Source organism: Neoarius graeffei, chromosome 7 (assembly GCF_027579695.1).
Source record: "Neoarius graeffei isolate fNeoGra1 chromosome 7, fNeoGra1.pri, whole genome shotgun sequence".
NCBI lineage: Eukaryota > Metazoa > Chordata > Actinopteri > Siluriformes > Ariidae > Neoarius > Neoarius graeffei.
Window position 1 is genome coordinate 52,133,386 of NC_083575.1, and position 25,707 is coordinate 52,159,092.

The 25,707-nt window shown below is 41.5% G+C and overlaps 1 protein-coding gene across 1 annotated transcript in view; it reads right to left on the bottom strand.

Moving 5' to 3' along the window:
* ptpn20 (protein tyrosine phosphatase non-receptor type 20) overlaps positions 1–25,707 on the bottom strand; it is a 67,357-nt gene that overhangs the window by 24,493 nt on the left and 17,157 nt on the right. The window contains exons 24-32 of the mRNA XM_060925911.1: positions 24,673–24,758; positions 20,136–20,325; positions 19,538–19,743; positions 15,238–15,336; positions 14,706–15,145; positions 13,068–13,365; positions 10,712–10,882; positions 10,279–10,453; positions 1,902–2,112 (exon numbers count right to left, since the gene is read on the bottom strand). Of these exons, the coding sequence (XP_060781894.1) occupies positions 1,902–2,112; positions 10,279–10,453; positions 10,712–10,882; positions 13,068–13,365; positions 14,706–15,145; positions 15,238–15,336; positions 19,538–19,743; positions 20,136–20,325; positions 24,673–24,758 (1,876 nt within the window). The remainder of the gene's footprint in view (positions 1–1,901; positions 2,113–10,278; positions 10,454–10,711; positions 10,883–13,067; positions 13,366–14,705; positions 15,146–15,237; positions 15,337–19,537; positions 19,744–20,135; positions 20,326–24,672; positions 24,759–25,707) is intronic.

The following is a 25,707-nucleotide window of genomic DNA, read 5'->3' on the forward strand; positions in this document are numbered from 1 at the left end:
TAATTTTGCCTCTGTACACCACCACAATGGACTTAAAGTGTATGTAATGCTTTATTGTAATGCTTTAAAATGAATAAATATATATCATTAGTAACAACCAAAATGAATTAATAAAGCAGAGGGGAAAATAATATTAATTATTTGTTATTTTATTATCAAGCACAAAACCATTGATAAATCACGGTTTCCGGATCCCGGAAAAAGGCAGCTTTGCCTCAGGGCTAATCTTGCATGACGTCACGTGTGGAACCCTGGTTATCTGGGTCATTTTCGCTCATCTGACTCCGTGCATGTTTCCTCGCTGAAATTGGATATTGTTGTTGGAATCTTACAAAAATAACAATGGGAAAGTGCTGCGTTGTGTTTGGATGTTCAAATTCATAAAAAACAGGACATTCAGTTCATGAATTTCTGAGAAATGACACAAATCTAAAGCGACAGTAGGTGAGGTTTGTGCAAACGAAGCTGGCAGATTTCATGTCACCTACTAATAATAAATTTGATTCATCAAGTGTTCATCACCACCAGAATGACCACATGGGAATTACTGGAGCAAAAAAGAAACCCATTTATTTAATAAAGGACATTTGAGCTGACATTTGGACAGTTCAACAATTCCCCTATTATCACACACACACAGTGCACCAGACGCAGGATTATGAGCAACATTTACATGCTCATGACATCCGATCTTATCATATCTGATGCACTTTAACGGGAAGAAAAATGCGTGCGTGCAATCATCATTAATTATTAACTGAAACGTGTTAAATGCTCTCAGATTGCAATATTGCACGACTCGATTTGTTTTTAGTTTTGTTCAGGAAAACATGATGAAAGGTAGCCACCGTGTTCTGCACATCTCTCTCTCTCTCTATCGGTCTGTCTCTCCATCTCACGCACTACAGAGGAAAACTGTCGTGAACTGGCAGTTTCTCATCTTGGGGGCTTGAAAAGATAACCATTTACTCCAGAATATCCTTGATAATCATCTGCTCCTCCATCCAACATACAAGAATCTCAATCACTGTCAGAATTCTCTCCAAAACATGATTCCATATCGAGACTGGTCTAACCACTGCTGCACACATGAACGAAATTGATACCTGGATTGTTACACGTATGACGTCATACACCCCTTTGGGATCTTCCGGTTCAGTTTTGGCAGATTCTGTGAAAATCGGCTGATCTTATTGATTTTCCATCAATTTATGGCCTTTTGGATCAGCTATGGTTCAGAAACACATGGTCATGGTCCTTGTTGCTTTGTACAAGGAAAAAAGTGGGGTTTAGGGGCATTACGTTCACTGATGAAACAAACAAGATGTGATTGAAGTGTAGACTTTCAGTTTTAATTCAAGGAGCTTAACAAAAATATGGCAAATATTAGGAATTATAGACTTTTTTTACATAGTCCCTCCATTTTCACAGGCTCAAAAGTGATTGCATTAACTTAGATAATTATAAAATATAAGCATCAGTTTCAATACTTAAATGCAAATCCTTTGCAGTCAATGACTGCCTGAAGTCATGGACATCACCATGGCCGAGTTTCCTTCCTTGAGAAACCTTGCCATGCCTTTATTGCTGCTTGTTTGTGGGTCTTTCTGCATATATATATATATATATATAATATATATATATATATATATATATATATAAAAAATTGTCTAACTACAGTCTAGACATAGTTATGCAAAAGTGCAAAAGCATTGCAGCACAAAGATCACATTTTATTTTATCTCTACCAGTTAAGATCATCTTAATATTAAACTGGTTTTGGAAAGAAAAAAAAAGGCCCAGCTCAGTTTTCCCTGGATTTGAGCCCTGGAAGCCTTTTGTGCTTGGTCATGTGGGCCATGAGCTATAAATGAGGTTAAGAATGGTCTCTAGTATCTCACCTCATGGCTTTGAGTTTGACTTTGTATGAAGCATGTTCACAGGTCTTCACAGCATCTTCTAGCGTCATTCCCAAGGTGCACCTGCCACTGATGTAGACAATTCTGTCATTTGGCTGAATACTGCCCTCCTCACTGGCAGGTGAGTTTGGCACCACTTCCTGAACATAAATCCCCTGCCATTTACTGCCAATGCCACCTCTGAGCTTAATACCTGCATAGAAAATCAAGGCAAGTCTAATTAAATTGAAGAGAGAGAGAGAGAGAGAGAGAGATGTTCAATATTTTCCATATACAGTGGTGCTTGAAAGTTTGTGAACCCTTTAGAATTTTCTGTATTTCTGCATAAATATGACCTAAAACATCATCAGATTTTCACACAAGTCCTAAAAGTAGATAAAGAGAACCCAGTTAAACAAATGAGACAAAAAATATTATACTTGGTCATTTATTTATTGAGGAAAATGATCCAATATTACATATCTGTAAGTGGCAAAAGTATGTGAACCTTTGCTTTCAGTATCTGGTGTGACCCCCTTGTGCAGCAATAACTGCAACCAAACATTTCCGGTAACTGTTGATCAGTCCTGCACACCGGCTTGGAGGAATTTTAGCCCATTCCTCCATACAGAACAGCTTCAACTCTGGGATGTTGGTGGGTTTCCTCACATGAACTGCTCGTTTCAGGTCCTTCCACAACATTTAAATTGGATTAAGGTCAGGACTTTGACTTGGCCATTCCAAAACATTAACTTTATTCTTCTTTAACCATTCTTTGGTAGAATGACTTGTGTGCTTAAGGTCGTTGTCTTGCTGGATGACCCACCTTTTCTTGAGATTCAGTTCATGGACAGATGTCCTGACATTTTCCTTTAGAATTCGCTGGTATAATTCAGAATTCAATGTTCCATCAATGATGGCAAGCCATCCTGGCCCAGATGCAGCAAAACAGGCCCAAACCATGATACTACCACCACCATGTTTCACAGATGGGATAAGGTTCTTATGCTGGAATGCAGTGTTTTCCTTTCTCCAAACATAACGCTTCTCATTGAAAACAAAAAGTTCTATTTTGGTCTCATCCGTCCACAAAACATTTTTCCAATAGCCTTCTGGCTTGTCCACGTGATCTTTGGCAAACTGCAGATGAGTAGCAATGTTCTTTTTGGAGAGCAGTGGCTTTCTCCTTGCAACCCTACCACGCACACTATTGTTGTTCAGTGTTCTCCTGATGGTGGACACATGAACATTAACATTAACCAATGTGAGAGAGGCCTTCAGTTACTTAGAAATGACCCTGGAGTCCTTTGTGACCTCGCCGACTATTACATGCCTTGCTCTTGGCGTGATCTTTGTTGGTTGACCACTCGTGGGGAGGGTAACAATGGTCTTGAATTTCGTCCGTTTATACACAATCTGTCTGACTGTGGATTGGTGGAGTCAAAACTCTTTAGAGATGGTTTTGTAACCTTTTCCAGCCTGATGAGCATCAACAACGCTTTTTCTGAGGTCCTCAGAAATCTCCTTTGTTCATGCCATGATACACGTCCACAAACGTGTTGTGATCAGACTTTGATAGATCCCTGTTCTTTAAATAAAACAGGGTGCCCACTCACAGCTGATTGTCATCCCATTGATTGAAAACACCTGACTCTAATTTCACCTTCAAATTAACTGCTAATCCTAGAGGTTCACATACTTTTGCCACTCACAGATATGTAATATTGGATCTCATCTCATCTCATTATCTCTAGCCGCTTTATCCTTTTCTACAGGGTCGCAGGCAAGCTGGAGCCTATCCTAGCTGACTACGGGCGAAAGGCGGGGTACACCCTGGACAAGTCACCAGGTCATCACAGGGCTGACAATATAGACACAGACAACCATTCACACTCACATTCACACCTACGGTCAATTTAGAGTCACCAGTTAACCTAACCTGCATGTCTTTGGACTGTGGGGGAAACCGGAGTACCCAGAGGAAACCCACGTGGACATGGGGAGAACATGCAAACTCCGCACAGAAAGGCCCTCATCAGCCACGGGGCTCGAACCCGGACCTTCTTGCTGTGAGGCGACAGCGCTAACCACTACACCACCGTGCCGCCTAATATTGGATCATTTTCCTCAATAAATAAATTACCAAGTTTAATATTTTTGTCTCATTTATTTAACTGGGCTCTCTTTATCTACTTTTAGGACTTGTGTGAAAATCTGATGATGTTTTAGGTCATATTTATGCAGAAATATAGAAAATTCTAAAGAGTTCACAAACTTTCACAAACTTCACAAAAGTTCACAAACTTTCAAACACCACTGTAATATTCCATACTCAATACATTCAATATTTTCCATCATTTATTTAAGAAAGTGAAAATTTAATATATTCTACAGTCATTACATGTAAACTAAAATGCTTCAAGCATTTTTCAATTTTTATTTTGATAATTATGACCTACTGTGCAAAAAATAAAGAATAAAAATCTCAAAATATTACAATATTTCATTTTGAGTTTGAGTAAACCACTATACAAACAGTATAAATACCATGTATCTCTTGGTCTAGTTCAGTACACCTTTTCTGAATTCGGAGTTCTGCTACCTCAATGCCCGCAAGGGGGTGATTCCTGGAATCATTGGTGGAAGGGTGAACACAGGCTGAAAGCCAGGCAGTCCAAACGCTCTGGAGATTCCTGTGGCCAACACAGACACATATCCCAATCCTCCTGGGAACCATCACTGGAGGTGCAGCCCCCCGTCAGCCCTGGTCATCCTACTCCCTTGCTTGCCACCTGGATCCCTGGTGGGGAGCAAAGTGGTGCAGACGAGGACTGCGCACCCTCATCATCACCATCAACAACAAATCCCTTGCGCAGGCTATGTCCTCCCCCCCTTCATCTGTCTCTTCTTCCTAAGCAAGTAAATTCAGTACACACAACCACAATCATGGGGAAGACTGCTGACTTGACAGTTGTCCAGAAGACGATCATCAACACCTTCCACAAGGAGGGTAAACCACAAATGGTAATTGCTGAAAAGGCTGGCTGGAAAAGGTGCACAAGCAACAGGTATGACTGCAGCCTTGAGAAGTTTGTCAAGAAAAGTAAATTCAAGAACTTGGGAGAGCTTCACAAGGAGTGGACTGAGGCTGATGTCAGTGCATCAAGAGCCACCATGCACAGATGTCTTTGGGAAAGGGGCTACAACTGTCACATTCCTCATATCAAGCCACACCTGAGCCAGAAACAACATCAGAAGCGTCTTACCTGGGCTAAAGAGAGAAAGAACTGGACTGTTGCTCAGTGGTTCAAAGTCCTCTTTTCAGATGAAAGTAAATTTTGCATTTCGTTTGGAAATCAAGGTCCTAGAGTCTGAAGGAAGAGTGGAGAGGCACAGAATCCAAGGTGTTTGAAGTCCAGTGTGAAGTTTCTGCAGTCTGTGATGATTTGGGGTGCCATGTCATCTGCTGGTGTTGGTCCACTATGTTTTATCCAGTCCAAAATCAATGCAGCCATCTACCAGGAGATTTTTAGAATGCTTCTATCCGCTGACAAGCTTTATGGAGATACTGATTTCCTTTTCCAGCAGGACTTAGCACCTACCCACAGTGCCAACTACTACCAAATGGTTTGCTGACCATGATATTACTGTGCTTGACTGGTCAACCCACCCGCCTGACCTGAACCCCATAGAAAATCTATGGTGTACTGTCAAGAGGAAGATGACAAACACCTGACCCAAAAATACAGACAAGCTGAAGGCCACTATCAAACAGGGGCGCAGATAGGATTTTTGAACTGGGGGGGACTGAGCTGTCAGCAAATGATTCCATTTTGTGTGTGTGTGTGTGTGTGTGTGTGTGTGTATATATATATACATATACATATATATGTATGAAGAGTTCAGATGCAAAACTCCCTAAATCCATTTGACCACTTTTTGAGAAAAAGGCCATTTTTTATCAGGCCTTCATATTTAAGTATAGAAAGCTAGTTTTATTTGAAATCACAAGGTTATTAGTTAGTGAAAAATATATGTTAATCTCACAAATGTTACTTCAGCCAAATTACTATTTTTTAGCAATTATTTTTTTATTTAGCGTCAAAACCAGCTAAATCCATATGTGGTTTGTGTGCAAAAACCTCTAAATCCATTTTTTCCTTACAGACATAGGTAAGTGTTACAAAACCACCAAAGATACAATTGAAAATATTGAAAATTATGATACCACACATATTGGGTGGTTGTGATGGTGGTGTGGTTGGCTCACTCATAGCTAATTTAATATGGGACCTATGATCATGAGCAAATTGCACCATATTTTTAGGTAATACCTAATAATACCAACACCTCTCAGGAACCCTTGTTTTATCTTCCTTCAGAACGGAGTATTTGATGGTCACGTCTCTCTGCCGTCTCTTGTCTTCATCATCAACTTGTTCCCTCCTCCGTTGAACCGGCATAATCTCCAAGTGGGACAGAAGTATAGCGTCCTGTTCAACTTTATCTTTAGATGTGTATAGCTGATTTTTAAAGTATGCCAGGTCGTTCTGAGTTAAGCTTGCCGCAGCGCACATCAACCTGTTGTGATTGCAGGCTATTCCATTTTCAGAGATTTTCGCCACTATATCGGTTCATTTTCGCTTTATAGCAAACATGATTTTTAACAACGCGACGTTTTCTCCGCCCATTCACTGTCTGGAGGACAGGTTCATCCATGCCATCGTAATCCATGTTGGTATTATCTGGCATTTCGCGAAATCTCCCTCTGAATAAAGTTGCAGCTTCCTTGATGAGACTTTGTTTACTAGCGTTAAAGCACATGAGTCCAAGTGACGTTCTGATTGGTTGTTGAATATAGAGGCTTTTGTTGCTAAATCGAAGCGGCGTTTAGAGGGGTTTGATATTAAACCGATTTTTTAGACAAGACGGGGAGTGGTTTTTATTTTATTTTTTTACAAAAATATTTCATTTACATATACTAGATGTAACCAGGATTCACACAACATCCTTAACTCATTTTTCACGGAGATGGCGTTTAGAGGGTTTTGCATCTGAACTCTTCATATATATATATACTACCATTCAAAAGTTTGGGGTCACTTTGAAATGTCCTTATTTTTGAAAGAAAAGCACTGTTCTTTTCAATGAAGATCACTTTAAACTAATCAGAAATCCACTCTATACATTGCTAATGTGGTAAATGACTATTCTAGCTGCAAATGTCTGGTTTTTGGTGCAATATCTCCATAGGTGTATAGAGGCCCATTTCCAGCAACTCTCACTCCAGTGTTCTAATGGTACAATGTGTTTGCTCATTGCCTCAGAAGGCTAATGGATGATTAGAAAACCCTTGTACAATCATGTTAGCACAGCTGAAAACAGTTGAGCTCTTTAGAGAAGCTATAAAACTGACCTTCCTTTGAGCAGATTGAGTTTCTGGAGCATCACATTTGTGGGGTCGATTAAATGCTCAAAATGGCCAGAAAAATGTCTTGACTATGTTTTCTATTCATTTTACAACTTATGGTGGGAAATAAAAGTGTGACTTTTCATGGAAAAAACAAAATTGTCTGGGTGACCCCAAACTTTTGAACAGTAGTGTGTATACATGTTATTTCACCTCCCTCACTGCCATCACCAGGAACTACCTGCAGGCCAGGACAATGAGAACATTTTAACATAGCCTATGGAAATCCAAAGTTTACACATTATCATCACGCACAGAAACTGCAAAACTAGTTTTAAAACCGCTAAGTTCCAACTGTTAAACATATCGAGAGGCTGGGCTACGTGTGTGTGTGTAAAGTGTAAACCAGTGCATCCTGACTTTCTAACTGTGCCTGTGCGTTGCGTGAGCGGCAGTCAGTCAACAACTCTTCGCAAAGTTTCCTTATGAAACACTATGCTCGCTGAAATTATGGCAGGGAACACCAGATTAAACATTAAAACTGCCTTCTGAGCACTGTATCTACAGGCTGCCACCGAAAGAAGGAGGCTACCAGAAAGGCATCTCTACTCCGTACGATTTTACTTTCACTACGACATTACTTTGAACAGACTATCAAAAAATTGCAAGGTGATATGATAAAGCACAGATTACTTACAGTCGGTTTTGTTTTGTTTTTTAAAAACGATGCAATCGTTTTCTGCCTTTTGGCACCCTTCATCATGCCGTGTTGGGGTCCTGAACTAGGAGGCGCTGTCCCCGATATGCCTGTCAAACTTGTTGTGGGTAACCATAGCAACCAAGCTCGAGCTCGCAACCTGTGCAGTCTGCGCAGTTGCAACTATGTATGTACTGCTGTGCACTTCAATAAACCGAATGGTAATTAGTCTTTTGATTTTTCCGTGAGGTTTGCCTTATGCAAAGAAAGACAGCATAGACGTTTTTTCCTCCCTATAAGTGGGGGGGACCGAACGAGGTGAATTTAAATCTGGGTGGGACGAATCCCCCCCGTCCCCCCCTCTATCTGCTCCCGTGCTATCAAAGCAACCTGGGCTTCAATAACACCTCAGCAGTGCCACAGGCTGATCGCCTCCATACCACACCGCACTGATAAGGTAAAGCCCCAACCAAATACTGAGTGTATCAATGAACATACTTTCCAGAAGTTGGACATTTTTGTATTGTAATCCCTTTTTTGACTGAGCTTGGAAAATATTCTCATCATTTGAGATATTGGATTTTTTATTTTCATGAGCTATTTGCCATAATCATCAAAATTAAATTAAAAAAAAGGTTTGAAATATTTCACTCTATGTGTAATGAATACAGAAGATATGAAAGTTTACCTTTTTGAATGAAATTCCAACCCCCCCCCCCCCCCCCCCCGCACTTTTTTCATGATATTCTAATGCTTTGAGATACACCTGTATATATCCAGCTAAACTAGACTGAGTAGAGTGGAATTCACCAAGAACGCATATGGTATAAGATGTGCCTTAATTATATTTACATTCCTGCATTAACACATTCTTGTGCAAAAATCTTAGGCACCCTAATGCACTCTATTTTGTCTTAGATGTTTATTTTATGACTTCTGCATTATATAAATTGATTAGCCATAACATTAAGATCACTGACAGGTGAAGTGAATAACTTTTATTATGTTGTTACAATGGCACCAATCAAGAGGTGGGATATATGAGGCAGCAAGAGAGCAGTCAGTTCTTGAAGTTGATGTGTTGGAAGTAGGAAAAATGAGCCAGCATAAGGATCTGAGCTGGCTAAATGCTGGCTAAAACAGAAAGATGTCAGCATTAACTTTTTCAGCAGTTTGTGTTACAGAAGCTCTTCAGTGGGATTGGACCATATGGGCTGGCCTTTGTGCCCCATGCGAATCAGTGAGCTTTGGCCACCCATGACCCTATCACTGATTCACCAATTATCCGTCCTTGGACCACTTTTGGTAGGTACAAACCACTGCCTACTGGGAACACACCACAAGATGTGCCATTCTGGAGATGCTCAGACCCAGTCATCTAGCCATCACAATTTGATCCTTGTCAAAGTCACTCAGATCCTAACACTTGAACATTTTTCCTGCTTCCAACACATCAACTTTGAGAACTAACTGTTCTCTTGCTGCCTAACCTATCTTGCTGCCGTGTGTGTGTGTGTGGGGGGGGGCACGGTGGTGTAGTGGTTAGCGCTGTCGCCTCACAGCAAGAAGGTCCGGGTTCGAGCCCCGGGGCCGGCGAGGGCCTTTCTGTGCGGAGTTTGCATGTTCTCCCCGTGTCCGTGTGAGTTTCCTCTGGGTGCTCCGGTTTCCCCCACAGTCCAAAGACATGCAGGTTAGGTTAACTGGTGACTCTAAATTGACCGTAGGTGTGAATGTGAGTGTGAATGGTTGTCTGTGTCTATGTGTCAGCCCTGTGATGATCTGGCGACTTGTCCAGGGTGTACCCCGCCTTTCGCCCGTAGTCAGCTGGGATAGGCTCCAGCTTGCCTGTGACCCTGTAGATAATGCTAGAAATGCTAGAGATAATGAGATGAGAATATATATATATATATATATATATATATATATATATACACAGAGTACATTTACATTGGTCAGTAAAAATATTAACAAACATTACTTTTCCAACCAAAATTAATGTAAATATGATAGAAATATGTTGGAAATGTTGGATTCTTAGAAAAACTTCCCAGCCAATTTCCTTATAAAACTGCACAAACTGTACCTGAGAGTACAGATGCATTTTTAAATACAATTGTTTGTCATGCCAAATAGTGACTTTGTTTAGTGATGTTTACTGCTCTTTTTTAAACGTAGAATATGTTTAACTGCATTATTTTGAAGACATCTTTGTTTTACAGCATTTCTTTACATCATTTCTGTACTCTATATACTGTCTATTTGCAATGCCTCACCCAGTTGTCCAGAAGTGGTCTTGTGTATGATAATGTCCTGAAGGCTGTCGGGTGGTGGAGGAGGCAGGAGGTTCTGTACAGCTCTGCCTAACACCATGTGGAGTCTTTTAGGGGAGTATCTCAGAATAGTCATGGCCACTTCATCAGACACATTGGTCACATAGTGGCCATTCACCTGAAAAATATGATATGAGTTAGCCAGACTTGCTAGATTACTGACTCAATGCAGTACTGACTGTGTATTTTAAAATATCAGTGAAATAACAATATAGCCCAAAAAATCCATTCTGAAAATGAATCTACAGAACAACGCTTGTCAGGAAAGAATTTCACTGCTAATGGATACATTTCCTGATTGACAACTTTTTTTGTCAGATTTAATCCACGACTGTAAAATGGAAAAGCATTTCTAGTTATGTTACATAATAAATACCATGATTAGCCTGTCTCCTGCTCTGAGCCGGCCATCTGCCTTGGCTGGATTATCCAAGACTTCCTGTATGTAATAGCAATTGTCCAATTTACTCCTCGTGATAGTAAACCCAAAACTGCCATTTCTGGATTTAGTAAGGGTTACTGTAAGCTCAAACTCCTTAAACACTTCCTGTAAAAAAAATAAAAAACAACTTGAAATAAAAACAATGTAACATAATAATAATAATAATAATAATAATAATAATAATAATAATAATAATAATAATACACAGAAAATGAACCTAAGGTAATTTTTATGTATAAGCATATCATACAGCACTACAGTGGTGCTTGAAAGTTTGTGAACCCTTTAGAATTTTCTATATTTCTGCATAAATATGACCTAAAATATCAGATTTTCACACAAGTCCTAAAAGTAGATAAAGACAACCCAGTTAAACAAATGAGACAAAAATATACTTGGTCATTTATTTATTGAGGAAAATGATCCAATATTTCATATCTGTGAGTGGCAAAAGTATGTGAACCTCTAGGATTAGCAGTTAATTTGAAGGGGAAATTAGAGTCAGGTGTTTTCAATCAATGGGATGACAATCAGGTGTGAGTGGGCACCCTGTTTTATTTAAAGAAAAGGGATCGATCAAAGTCTGATCTTCACAACATGTTTGTGGAAGTGTATCATGGCACGAACAAAGGAGATTCCTGAGGACCTCAGAAAAAGCGTTGTTGATGCTCATCAGGCTGGAAAAGGTTACAAAACCATCTCTAAAGAGTTTGGACTCCACCAATCCACAGTCAGACAGATTGTGTACAAATGGAGGAAATTCAAGACCATTGTTACCCTCCGCAGGTGTGGTCGACCAACAAAGATCACTCCGAGAGCAAGGCGTGTAATAGTCGGCGAGGTCACAAAGGACCCCAGGGTAACTTCTAAGCAACTGAAGGCCTTTCTCACATTGGTTAATGTTAATGTTCATGAGTACACCATCAGGAGAACACTGGACAGCAATGGTGTGCATGGCAGGATTGCAAGGAGAAAGCCACTGCTGTCCAAAAAGAACATTGCTGCTCATCTGCAGTTTGCTAAAGATCACGTGGACAAGCCAGAAGGCTATTGGAAAAATGTTTTGTGGACGGATGAGACGAAAATAGAACTTTTTGTTTTCAATGAGAAACATTATGTTTGAAGAAAGGAAAACACTGCATTCCAGCATAAGAACCTTATCCCATCTGTGAAACATGGTGGTGGTAGTATCATGGTTTGGGCCTGTTTTGCTGCATCTGGGCCAGGATGGCTTGCCATCACTGATGGAACAATGAATTCTGAATTATACCAGCAAATTCTAAAGGAAAATGTCAGGACATCTGTCCACTGAATCTCAAGAGAAGGTGGGTCATGCAGAAGACAATGCCCCTAAGCGCACAAATAGTTCTACCAAAGAATGGTTAAAGAAGAATAAAGTTAATATTTTGGAATGGTGGGTGGCACGGTGGTGTAGTGGTTAGCGCTGTCGCCTCACAGCAAGAAGGTCCGGGTTCAAGCCCCATGGCCAGCGAAGGCCTTTCTGTGCGGAGTTTGCATGTTCTCCCCGTGTCCGCATGGGTTTCCTCCGGGTGCTCCAGTTTCCCCCACAGTCCAAAGACATGCAGGTTAGGTTAACTGGTGACTCTAAATTGACCGTAGGTGTGAATGTGAGTGTGAATGGTTGTCTGTGTCTATGTGTCAGCCCTGTGATGACCTGGTGACTTGTCCAGGGTGTACCCCGCCTTTCGCCCGAAGTCAGCTGGGATAGGCTCCAGCTTGCCTGCGACCCTGTAGAACAGGATAAAGCGGCTAGAGATAATGAGATGAGATTTTGCAATGGCCAAGTCAAAGTCCTGACCTTAATCCAATCGAAATGTTGTGGAAGGACCTAAAGCGAGCAGTTCATGTGAGGAAACCCACCAGCATCCCTGAGTTGAAGCTGTTCTGTACGGAGGAATGGGCTAAAATTCCTCCAAGCTGGTGTGCAGGACTGATCAACAGTTTAGTTTAGAAATGATTAGTTGCAGTTATTGCTGCACAAGGGGGTCACACCAGATACTGACAGCAAAGGTTCACATACTTTTGCCACTCACAGATATGTAATATTGGATCATTTTCCTCAATAAATAAATGACCAAGTATAATATTTTTGTCTCATTTGTTTAACTGGGTTCTCCTTATCTACTTTTAGGACTTGTGTGAAAATCTGATAATGTTTTAGGCCATATTTATACAGAAATATAGAAAATTCTAAAGGGTTCACAAACTTTCAAGCACCACTGTACATCAAAGTAAACTGTAAAAATGGACAAGTCTACACAGTTGGTACCCTTCTGTGGTCTTCGTCATCCTCCTCCTCCTCTTCATCATCCCAGTCATTGTTGGTGATTGTTGAAGTGGGCTGAGCTGGAGCAGGGGGTGAGTTTGTTGTTACTGATGGACTGGTATGTGGAGGAGGTGAGGGAAGTAATGGAGAAGGTGTAGAAGGGATCAAAGCAGAGGCAGTGCTGCAGATTGGAGGACTAAGTGCAGTGGTGGTAATGGTCAGGTATTCTTCATCAGCTAAGACATCCAGTCCATTGGCCATGAAGCATGCTCTGCTTTCATCCAAATCCTCAGTGAGCTCACTGCAAACACAAGTGATTATTCAATTATTCTGTATTCCACTACAATGAGTCTACTACACTGCTTTTCTTTTCCCAGATAAAAGAAAATGTTAAATAAGATTTCATCAAATAGTATTACATCAGTCTTTTCTTTTTTAATTTAAAATCTCATAAAATAATATAAATGAATTAATATACAATATACTAAAAGCAACACACCAAAATCAGCCATGACATCAGTAACTGAAAAGCATAGAATGGCAAATACAACATATCAATACTCAGAATTTTTCATTATTTCAAGATCCTGAGACATGATTTCAAGAAGCTTTAATAATGTAAATTATTTATTTTGTCTTCAAATACAGTAAATTGGCTTGTGAAAATTTAATACCTGCCCTTATGTGGTACTAATGTTTATGCACTTGTGACTTTGTGAGTTTAAGGCGGTTTAGTAAATATCTTTCTGGATGATAAATCTATTTGCATTGGCATGTCTTGTATTTTCTCCTTTCTGTAGAAAGGCCCTAAACTGCATATTCATTAATACTAACACACAAAACAGACAAGACATGGTACATTGTATTTTGTTCATTTGAAAAATGCAATCTTACGGATATTTTGCAGATATTGTCAAGTTTGCATGTTATTTTGTAGTAAATCATGGTGTGAGTGTTTTACCATTTAAATGTAATATGTGGAATCACAATTACTTTCTTCAAAGTAAGCAAATAGTTTTCAAGCAGGATATTAGGATTTTTTTTCCATTTCAAATAAAGGTATCTCATCTCATTATCTCTAGCCGCTTTATCCTGTTCTACAGGGTCGCAGGCAAGCTGGAGCCTATCCCAGCTGACTACGGGCGAAAGGCGGGGTACACCCTGGACAAGTCGCCAGGTCATCACAGGGCTGACACATAGACACAGACAACCATTCACACTCACATTCACACCTACGGTCAATTTAGAGTCACCAGTTAACCTAACCTGCATGTCTTTGGACTGTGGGGGAAACCGGAGCACCCGGAGGAAACCCACACGGACATGGGGAGAACATGCAAACTCCGCACAGAAAGGCCCTCGCCGGCCACGGGGCTCGAACCCGGACCTTCTTGCTGTGAGGCAGCAGCGCTAACCACTACACCACCGTGCCGCCTAAAGGTTTCTTATACTTAAAAATCTCCATTGTTAATTCATGTATTCCTAAATAACAAGTATCAGATGAGTAAAACTGAATTACTTTTGGATAAATAATATAAAGTAGTTAGGTGTTTGGGCTCTAGTGCACTTAATATTTATTGTAGTGTCAGATAGTATAACATCACCTTAAGTGAACCAGTCCTGTCTAGTGTGGGACGGTACCTGCTAATAACTGAGCGATGGTTGCTTTTTGAGGACATGTCCTTTTTTACTTCTGGCTCTGGGTTTGGGCATGTTGGAGAAGGGGTTAGCATGAGTGGAGGTTGTACAGGGTTTGGAGTTGTTGTTATAAGTGTGGGTGGCGTTTGAGAATAAGAAGTGCTGGAGAGAACGTCCTCCTCATCTGGATTTTCTTCTTGCTGTCCATCAGTAGATGGTGGGGATGGTGGAGATGACAGGGTAGATGGTGTCTCGTCTTGTTCGCTATCCTGTTTCTGCTGAATTAATTGGACAGTATGGGGTTTTGGTGAAGCGCAGTCCTTCCTCTGGCATAGTGCTGTGGTCTTTTGTTGGAACATTTCACTGAAGTCCGGACAAACAGACTCCACCCGCAGGTCTAAAGATCGAGATCTCTGCTTTTTACTCGGCAGTGGGGATGGACTCTATCAAAGACAAGAAAGTTACCCAAAAATATTTTTGACACATTGAAATTACTTTTACAAAAATACAAAATACACTGATCTTACAATCTTACCAGTGAGCTGGAGTCCATCTCTGGAAGTTGGCCAGGTGAAGGTCTGCAGATTAACAGCTTGAGCTCAGATGGTGTTCCCCGCAGCAGCTGTAGAATTTTCTGTTGGTGACACAAAACATCTTTAACACTATGCAGTGCCAGGCCGAGCTTTCAGAAACTATACACATACAGTATGCTCTCAGAAAAAAAAACAACCAAACCCTACACCTTTTCTTGTCACTGGGGTGTTACCATCAGTTGTACATCTTTTTTATCTTAATGTGACAAATACATAAAATATTTGTTCCTTCATCAGTAGCCAATCAGCATGAAGGAATACCATAGAAGAAATTTGCAGTAGATGTGAACAGGAAGTGAGAGAACTGGAGAGATATCGGTATTCATGAAGACAACATGGAAGGATAGTAATTTTGATAAGATTAGAGAATTAGAAGGGTGATCATTTTAGTTCATGCTACAGTTAGTCATCAACGCGAAGTGCTGATTGCCTTCTTGCTCTCAGAGTGTATGTATATCATAGAGCGTGGCACAGTGCACCTGCTGAGGGAAGGAGAAATTACCTAACGTTCTTTAGTTGGCTGGCGAGGGCAGAACCCTACCAACCAGAAACTGCTAGATGGCTTCAATGACTGAGTGAAAGTGAAGGTGAAAGCGTGAGGTGGAATAGTCTAGCCTTGTTTTATTAAGCACCAAATATACACCATCTCATCTCATTATCTCTAGCCGCTTTATCCTTCTACAGGGTCGCAGGCAAGCTGGAGCCTATCCCAGCTGACTACGGGCGAAAGGCAGGGTACACCCTGGACAAGTCGCCAGGCCATCACAGGACTGACACATAGACACAGACAACCATTCACACTCACATTCACACCTACGGTCAATTTAGAGTCACCAGTTAACCTAACCTGCATGTCTTTGGACTGTGGGGGAAACCGGAGCACCCGGAGGAAACCCACGCGGACACGGGGAGAACATGCAAACTCCACACAGAAAGGCCCTCGCCAGCCACGGGGCTCGAACCCGGACCTTCTTGCTGTGAGGCGACAGCGCTAACCACTACACCACCGTGCCGCCCAAATATACACCAAATAAACTTTATTTATTTTTGTAATTGCTACATTGGGATAGCTGCTATTGGAACTGAAACTAAGAATATTTTTGTCATTGTTGTTATTTCTGATAAACACTGTGGACTGAATCATGACAGAGGAGTTAATTTAAACTTTTTTGTTTTGGACTCAGTTCCTTTTTTTGGTAGCTCTGGACTGAGAAGTTTCCTGTAGAAAGCAATTTACCCTACACCAAAGCCCCAAGAATCCAGTTATATCTTTTAAAATTCTTGCAAGAATCTGGATCATATCTGGAGAGTTTTTTTGACAATGCCGAGTTTGAACTATCTGGGCAAAACCGCCTCTGGATTCTAGGGTATTTTGCGCAGGGTTATGGCCTGGAAATTTGATGTAAAGTCATTGTATTCTGTTATTTTTGTTCAGCTATTGTTCATCCACAGTTAGGTCTAGTACTGTTAACATAGTACTTCAGATTTGAATGGCACCATATGGATATAGTTCATTTCATTATAAGGTTCACTGAAGTAACTAAAGTGATGTTGAATTGAGGGGGGTTTGTTTTCATAGGAGTAATTCATAGGAGATCTTGTTTATTAAGTTTACCAGAGCACTCAATAGGCTTTAATAGGTTGGCCAACTATTGTGAATTTGAACAGGTTTAATGAGAACGGGAGATAAATTCAAGGATTGTTTTGCTTGAATATATCAAATACATTATCGATCAATACAAAAACATTTTAGAGTCCAAACATTCATTTTCCAGCACAAAATTGAATGTTACATAAAAAATTGTTTGTATCTGAGCAGCATATTACATAAGAGACCACTTTTCAGATTAAAAAAGAAAACATAATGAAGGTTACTGGGTTTTGCTGCAAAATTAAGACGCGAGTTTGACAGTCAAAGTGTCCAGAAGAACTGGGGCTGGTTCTGCAAGATGCTCAGTAAAACCTACAGCTCAGTTCCTTATAAAACTGCACTCACTGTACCTGAGACTGATTGTTTTTTAAAGCAAAGGGTCGTCTCACACCACATATTGACTTTGTTTCATTTATTATGGCTTACTGCTGTTTTATAGTATTTTTTTTTTATGTTGAAACATTTCATTTAATTATTTTTAAGCCATTTTTGGTCAACAGCATTTATTTACATATACCTAAGATTTTGCACAGTACTGTGTATATTATATATAATAATGCTGTGGAATTCTTAATTCTTCTTTATATTAAAATTTTGAGATATCTTCTCTGGAGTAGGGGTGTCTTATTCTTTGCTGACAGGGTATTTTGGGGTAGCTTGGGGAAACAGGGGGTAAGTCAGATCTATCAAACCCACTCTCACACTTGTATTTTATTGTTCAGGTCATCACAGTGGCACACTCAAATCATGAAGCCCAAGCTATTTTGTTCATTCAGTGAAGGCAGAGTAGGCTTGAGGCAAGTTGGCTTGGGAGTCAGGGACCCTGATCATTTTGATTTCCAATTATTCAGGGAAGAGTTTTGAACCCCTACTATGTGGATGGAGTTTCCTTCTGATACACTGAGAATACTACCCCTGTGACAAGGAAAAGTATAGTTTGAGACTTTTATTTCTGTGAATGCATGGTTATGAATGTCTATGTTTTTCTTTTCTTTCTTTTAAATCTGATTGTCATTTGCCTATTAAAATAAAATAAATAAGCAAAAAAAGGAAAATACAGTTATCTTTAACATGATCACAAACTTTTACTTTTTGGTCTGTTCTTCTATTTAATCCAATATGTTGTATTATGGACTATAAGCAAAGTACGGAAGCCGAGAGAGGCCCTTCATATAATCCTTTTTTTTAATTCACCTTGTTATCCCGAGATAACGACATAATTAATTCAGGATCTCGAGAAAACAACACAACTAATTCGAGATCTCGAGAAAACAAAACCGTTATTTCGAGATCTCGAGAAAACAAAACCGTTATTTCGAGATCTCGAGAAAACAAAACAATTATTCCGTAATCTCGAGAAAACAAAACAATTATTTCATGATCTCGAGTAAACAGCTGAGAAATGGTTCATTCAGGTGCGCAAAGAGACTTGTGATATGCTGACTTTGGGGCTATTTCTCATTCTGTATAGACGCAACTTTGGTCATTAGAATGTCTGGAATAATCGATCACCTAATAAGGCAATATTTTGATCAGGGGTTGACACAGGGAGAGATTGCATTAAGTCTTTTAATAAGGGATGATGTTCTCCTCTGGGACCCCTCTCTCTCAAGGCATCGTAAAAAGCCATTTCTGCTCTGTTACATGTCCGCCAATTTCTAAGTCTTCGTTGTCTGACCCACAGGGGGCGCAGCTCTGCTAGAAATCTCAGCTGTTTTCTCGAGATCATGAAATCTCATCTCATCTCATTATCTCTAGCCCCTTTATCCTTCTACAGGGTCGCAGGCAAGCTGGAGCCTATCCCAGCTGACTACGGGTGAAAGGCGGGGTACACCCTGGACAAGTCGCCAGGTCATCACAGGGCTGACACGTAGACACAGACAACCATTCACACTCACATTCACACCTACGGTCAATTTAGAGTCACCAGTTAACCTAACCTGCATGTCTTTGGACTGTGGGGGAAACCGGAGCACCCGGAGGAAACCCACGCGGACACGGGGAGAACATGCAAACTCCATACAGAAAGGCCCTTGCCGGCCCCGGGGCTCGAACCCAGGACCTTCTTGCTGTGAGGCGACAGCGCTAACCACTACACCACCGTGCCGCCCGATCATGAAATAATTGTTTTGTTTTTTCGAGATCACGGAATAATTGTCTTTTTTTCTTGAGATCACGGAATAATTGTTTTGTTTTCTCGAGATCTTGAATTAGTTGTGTTGTTTTCTCGACATCCTGAATTAATTATGTCGTTATCTCGGAATAACGGTTTTGTTTTCTCGAGATCTCGAATTAGTTGTGTTGTTTTCTCGAGATCCTGAATTAATTACTGTATGTCGTTATCTCGGGATAACAAGGTGAATAAAAAAAAGATTATATGAGGGGCCTCTCTCGGCTTCCGTAGCAAAGCTTTTTTTGTGGATTAAAGTTTTAACAGCTGAAGACTAAATGAGCAAAAAGATTTAAAATTCCACTCATTCTGATTCCCTGCCAGACACAGTATGGTGTAATTCATCATCATTAAAAGACTTAAACATGTGATGGCTACTTTGCCACAATATGTGAATTAGGGGTGTATATGAGCACAGTACCTGATAGGAAAGTCCTTTCACGGATTCTCCATTAACCATCAGGATGACATCTCCCTCCCTGAGGGGGCTGCTTTCTTCAGATGACTGGCCCGAGAACAGTTTCCTAATCCGCACTACGCTTCCTTCTTTAGGGCTAATGTCACTGATGAGGAAGGTAAAGCCCAAACCACTCAGTTTCTTTTCTAGAGTAATCTCCAGAGTGTTCTCTAGCACCCAGGAAAAAGAAAAAGAAAAGCAAGCATACAGGCGTATTTACTTACACAGGTCATACTAGCAGAAAATGTAACTATCAGTGGTGGCATTATTTAAAAATATGGTGTACATATGATTTATATCTTGCTTTTTTATATATGTTTTATGCTAACAATAATGTATTATTGTTTAAAATGTGATCATTAATATAATGCATACAATGGTAAATTAATTCCAAACTTTTAAAACCCCGCATGGTCAATACAAAATATAATTTTCCAACTTTTTTCCTCTGAATGTAGAGTTATATTTGCAGAACAGATACAGCAACTAGCCCAACAATGCTGTCAGATTTATTTGAAATGTCTCACTATGCTGCCTTCCTGCTCTCACCGCTGTTTCATACCGTCTGACACAAAGCTGTAGTCCTTGGCCCTAACAGACAAGGGCGTTTCCATGGTACTGTCTTTTCCAATGGGGGTGCTGGTGCCCTGTGCGCTGAGGGATGATAAAGATCTCTGTCTTTCCATCGTGGAAGAGGAGCTGGAGGTCTCCATCACCAGAGGAGGCTCCCGTTCTAGAAGAAGGGACACCACCTAAAACAAAGCATTGCCATCAACATTATATTGCAATCAAGATTACCACTTCACAGAGTACATGTTTGCTCATCATTCATTCTCAGAAATGATTTTCCTACAAGAAACTTTGCTGTTTTTCTAGTGAATATCTTTTATGAAACATTTATATTGCAAAAATAAAATTTAGGTCATTTCTTGAGGGTAATAAGGAGAGATAAAATTGTTAGAATGATTGGAATAGTGAATGAAAAGACCAGTGTAGACACACACCTGTTATCAGGTGGATCCCTGAGCATGCAAAGGGGTGTTGGTGTTCTAATCTCATCTCATCTCATCTCATCTCATCTCATCTCATCTCATCTCATCTCATCTCATCTCATCTCATCTCATTATCTCTAGCCGCTTTATCCTGTTCTACAGGGTCGCAGGCAAGCTGGAGCCTATCCCAGCTGACTACGGGCGAAAGGCGGGGTACACCCTGGACAAGTCGCCAGGTCATCACAGGGCTGACACATAGACACAGACAACCATTCACACTCACATTCACACCTACGGTCAATTTAGAGTCACCAGTTAACCTAACCTGCATGTCTTTGGACTGTGGGGGAAACCGGAGCACCCGGAGGAAACCCACGCGGACACGGGGAGAACATGCAAACTCCGCACAGAAAGGCCCTCGCCGGCCACGGGGCTCGAACCCGGACCTTCTTGCTGTGAGGCGACAGCGCTAACCACTACACCACCGTGCCGCCCCATGTTCTAATTTGAATAATATTTTTTTAATAATATTGATTTATAGTCATAATTAGGATAAAATAACATATATAGGATATTTCAAAAAACAAGGGAAAAAGTGAATACATCATTCTTGAAGTAACAACTGTGTGGTCCTCACCAACTTCAATAATCTAACAAATAAGATGGCAATAAAAAAGACAACAGACTTCAATCTGTCGTCATTCCTACCCACCCCCACTATCCATTTAAAAAACAACAACAACAACAACAACAACAACAGTAAACCAATATTCAGAAACCAGGTGGGAAAAATTCACTACACACTTTCCACAATTATTAAGAGAGTAATTAGCAGCCAGGTTTTATTAGGGATATGTACAAGATTAGTCATCAAGAGGGGGGCAGCACGGTGGTGTAGTGTTTAGCACTGTCGCCTCACAGCAAGAAGGTCCTGGGTTCGGGCCCAGTGGCCGACGAGGGCCTTTCTGTGTGGAGGTGGCATGCTCTCCCCGTGTCCACGTGGGTTTCCTCCGGGTGCTCCGGTTTCCCCCACAGTCCAAAGGCATGCAAGTTAGGCTAATTGGTGGCTGTACATTAACCATAGGTGTGAATGGTTGTTTGTGTCTATGGCCAAGTTTACATTAGACCGTATCTGTCTCGTTTTCTTCGCGGATGCACTGTCCGTTTACATTAAAACGCCTGGAAACGCCGGGAAACGGGAATCTGCCAGGGTCCACGTATTCAATCTAGATCGTGTCTGGTCCGGTGCTGTGTAAACATTGAGAATACGCGGATACGCTGTGCTGAGCTCTAGCTGGCGTCGTCATTGGACAACGTCACTGTGACATCCACCTTCCTGATTCGCTGGCGTTGGTCATGTGACGCGACTGCTGAAAAACGGCGCGGACTTCCGCCTTGTATCACCTTTCATTAAAGAGTATAAAAGTATGAAAATACTGCAAATACTGATGCAAATACTGCCCATTGTGTAGTTATGATTGTCTTTAGGCTTGCCATCCTTCCACTTGCAAGTGGTAAGTGATATGCGCTGGGATCACACACACAGCAGCTCAGTCCCGAATCACTGCTCGTGCGCTATACTCGCGCGCTCTGTGAGCTGTGCAGGGCCGGAGTGCGCACCCTCCAGAGGGCACTCACTGTTCAGGGCGGAGTGATTTGGAGCGCAGGATGCCTGCGGAGCCGAGCGTATCCGTATATTGGTGTTGCTGTGTGCACGCGAATCGTTTTAAAAACGTTAATCTGATGATCCGCTGATACGGTCTAATGTAAACCCCACCTATGTGTCAGCCCTGTGATGACCTGGTGACTTGTCCAGGGTGTACCCCGCCTCTCGCCCATAGTCAGCTGGGATAGGCTCCAACTTGCCTGCGACCCTGTAGAACAGGATAAAGCGGCTGCAGATAATGGATGGATGGATGGATGGATGGATGGATGGATAGTCATCAAGAGGTGTGACTACCTCTATGGAAGCAAAACTTTTAGCAGTTTGGTGTTCTGGAGCACTCAGGTGTGAATCTTCAAGAAAAAAGGACATTAGCCATGACCTCAGAAAAGCAGTTGTTGCTGCTCATCAGTCTGGGAAGGGTTATAAGGCCATCTCCAAACAATTTAAAATTCACCATTCTACAGTGAGGAATGTTTATAAATGGAGAGCCTTCAAGACAGTTGCTAGTCTTCCCAGACGTGGGCATCCCAGGAAATTCTGTCCAAGGTCCAACCGTTTAATGCTCAAAGATAAAAAGAAAAACCAAAACATACATCATGTGACTTACAAGCCTCTGAAAGCACATTAAATGTTTATGTTCATGACGGTACATTCAGAAAAAGACTGAACAAGTATGGCTTTCATGAAAAGGTGGCTCAGAAAAAGCCCTTTCTGTCCAAAAAGAATATGGCAGCATGATTTATGTTTGCAAAATTGTGTCTGAACAAACCACAAATGTTCTGGAACATTATCCTTTGGTTATAATACACAGCATAATGTTTGGCAAAAACCAAACACAACATATTATCACAAACACCTCATGCCAACTGTCAATCATGGTGGTGGAGGACTGATGATTTGGGCTTGTTTTCCAGGCGCAGGACCTGGGAAACTTATGCTGCTTTTCCACTACAAACGCGGCTGAGTCGGGCTGAGCCGTGCCGTGCTGAGTCGGGCTGAGCGGGGCTGTTGGAGTTGCATTTCGACTACAACCGCGCTGAACCGTGCTGGCTGGAAGTGGGTGGACACATTGGGTGGAGTTAGCGAAAGTGGGTGGACGTCACGTGATGTCGTTAAGCAGCGCAAACAGTGACATCAGTGAGCTTTTAAGCGGTAGTCTCACGACCCGAATAGTAAACAATAAACATGGAAGACATGGAGTCGTTAGTGTTGCTGGTCTTGGTGCTGTGGCTTGTTGTCACCGACAACGCGGACAGATACTGGCAAGAGTGTATAGATGAGGCGAGGCGCATAAGGCTTCAGAAATTCTCGTAATTCGTAATTCTTCTCCTTCCGGGTTTGCGGTGTTTACAGATCCCAGCGCGCTCGCGGGGCGTGTGTGGGCATGTGAGGACACTCCTCCTCACCAATCAGTGCACAGGAGAGTGTCTGCTCACACCCCCAGCCTCACTCGGCTCGCTTTGGCTCGCTTCAGCCCCACTCCAAAACGGCATGTGTATTGCATCGTTTTCAGCAAGCGTTGCGTTGCCATATGTACCTGATATTTTACTGATCCGTTGCCCATGTGGACGCGATATTTTTTTTACCCGCTAAAAAAAAAATCTCGTTGCCATTGTTGTGTGGATGTAGCCTGAGGCAATGTTGGGAAAACAAAAGAGTTGGCCAAAATTTCTCCAGAATTATGTGGGAGACTGATAAACTCCTGCAGAAAACATTTACAGTACTTCACATTCTGGTGGTTCTACACTGAATTATAGGGTGTACTTATTTTTCTCTACCTGTTTTCTGAATGTTTATGTTTTTGAAAAAAAAAATTACTATGTATTGAAACCGGCAGCACGGTGGTGTAGTGGTTAGTGCTGTCGCCTCACAGCAAGAAGGTCCGGGTTCGAGCCCTGTGGCTGGTGAGGACCTTTCTGTGTGGAGTTTACATGTTCTCCCTGTGTCCGCGTGGGTTTCCTCCGGGTGCTCCGGTTTCCCCCACAGTCCAAAGACATGCAGGTTAGGCTAACTGGTGACTCTAAATTGACCGTAGGTGTGAATGTGAGTGTGAATGGTTGTCTGTGTCTATGTGTCAGCCCTGTGATGACCTGGCGACTTGTCCAGGGTGTACCCCGCCTTTCGCCCGTAGTCAGCTGGGATAGGCTCCAGCTTGCCTGCGACCCTGTAGAACAGGATATAGTGGCTAGAGATAATGAGATGAGATGTATTGAAACCTGTTGTGTTTTTTTGTTGGTGGTGTTGTCACATGAGGTTATTTGTTTCTTTATGTAAGTTGATGAGGACCACACAACTTTATTTAGGTCCTGCTGAATAAAAACATCGAATTGAAGAAGTATATTTTCTTTTTCTCATGACTGTATGTGTTTGTCAAGCCAATTATGCTACAATTTCCTGTGTTAAAATGTTCTGTACATTTTAGAAAGATCACAGTTCAGCACCTCTCCAGTTTTTTTCAAACACTCCACAGCTTGCTTGTGGGTGACACCTTGCAGGTTATAGCCATTCACCTCCAGTAGCCTATCACCTATAAAACACACACACACACACACACACACACACACACACACACACACACACACAAAAAAAAAAAAAAAAAATTAAACCAACCCATGATCATTAGGGGCGAGTGTTTCGAGTGTTACGTGTGATGCCCAGGTCAGATGGCAGAAAGACGCATGCTGCGACCTACAATCGGTCGGTTGGCGACAGATCGCAGGTGGACGCAGGTGTTTTATATCAAATCCTTCGTTGTGGTCAGACATATTGCAAGACGCAGAGTTTTTAAGCTGTTACGACAGGACACAACCAGTCGGAAGCAGACGCAGCTAGACGCAGGTTGACGCAAGCGCACAAAAAAACTTTAAAAAAATATAAGGCCATAAGACTGCTCAGAAGTTGCTGTAAACTATTTGCAGGTGCAGTCTGCATCTACCTGCAATGCACTGCAGCCATCTCTAAAGACTTGTCTTCCCATGCGTCAGCCTGTATCTAGCTGTCACTACCTGCTTCAACCTGCGATTGGTCGCTCAAGCATTGCACGACTGTCTGCCTCTACATGCGTCAACGTGCTATTTGCACAGATTGGAAGTGAATCGCAGCTGAAATGCGAACAGATCGTGATCCACTTGCCTCAACCTGCCTCTACTAAAGACCCTCTGCAACACTCTGCCATTATCTGCATCATCGTGCGTCGATGAAAGACCAGTCTTGTGTCTACCTGCGATTTTGTTATTGCAGGTAGATGCAAGTAGTTGAAAACTAGTTGCAGCCTGCCGTCTAACCTGGGCATAACTGTAAGTTACAGTGATGATCACCTGATGCTTACAACATAAATAACACTGACACCAAATGGCATCAGAAAGGAAACTCAGTCATATATTTTAATTTAAAGCTACTATAAGTACATGTGCACTAAAAGCAAAAAGTTTTTGGTTGTAGTTATAGGGAGAAATATGCACTTGCATAGAACAGGA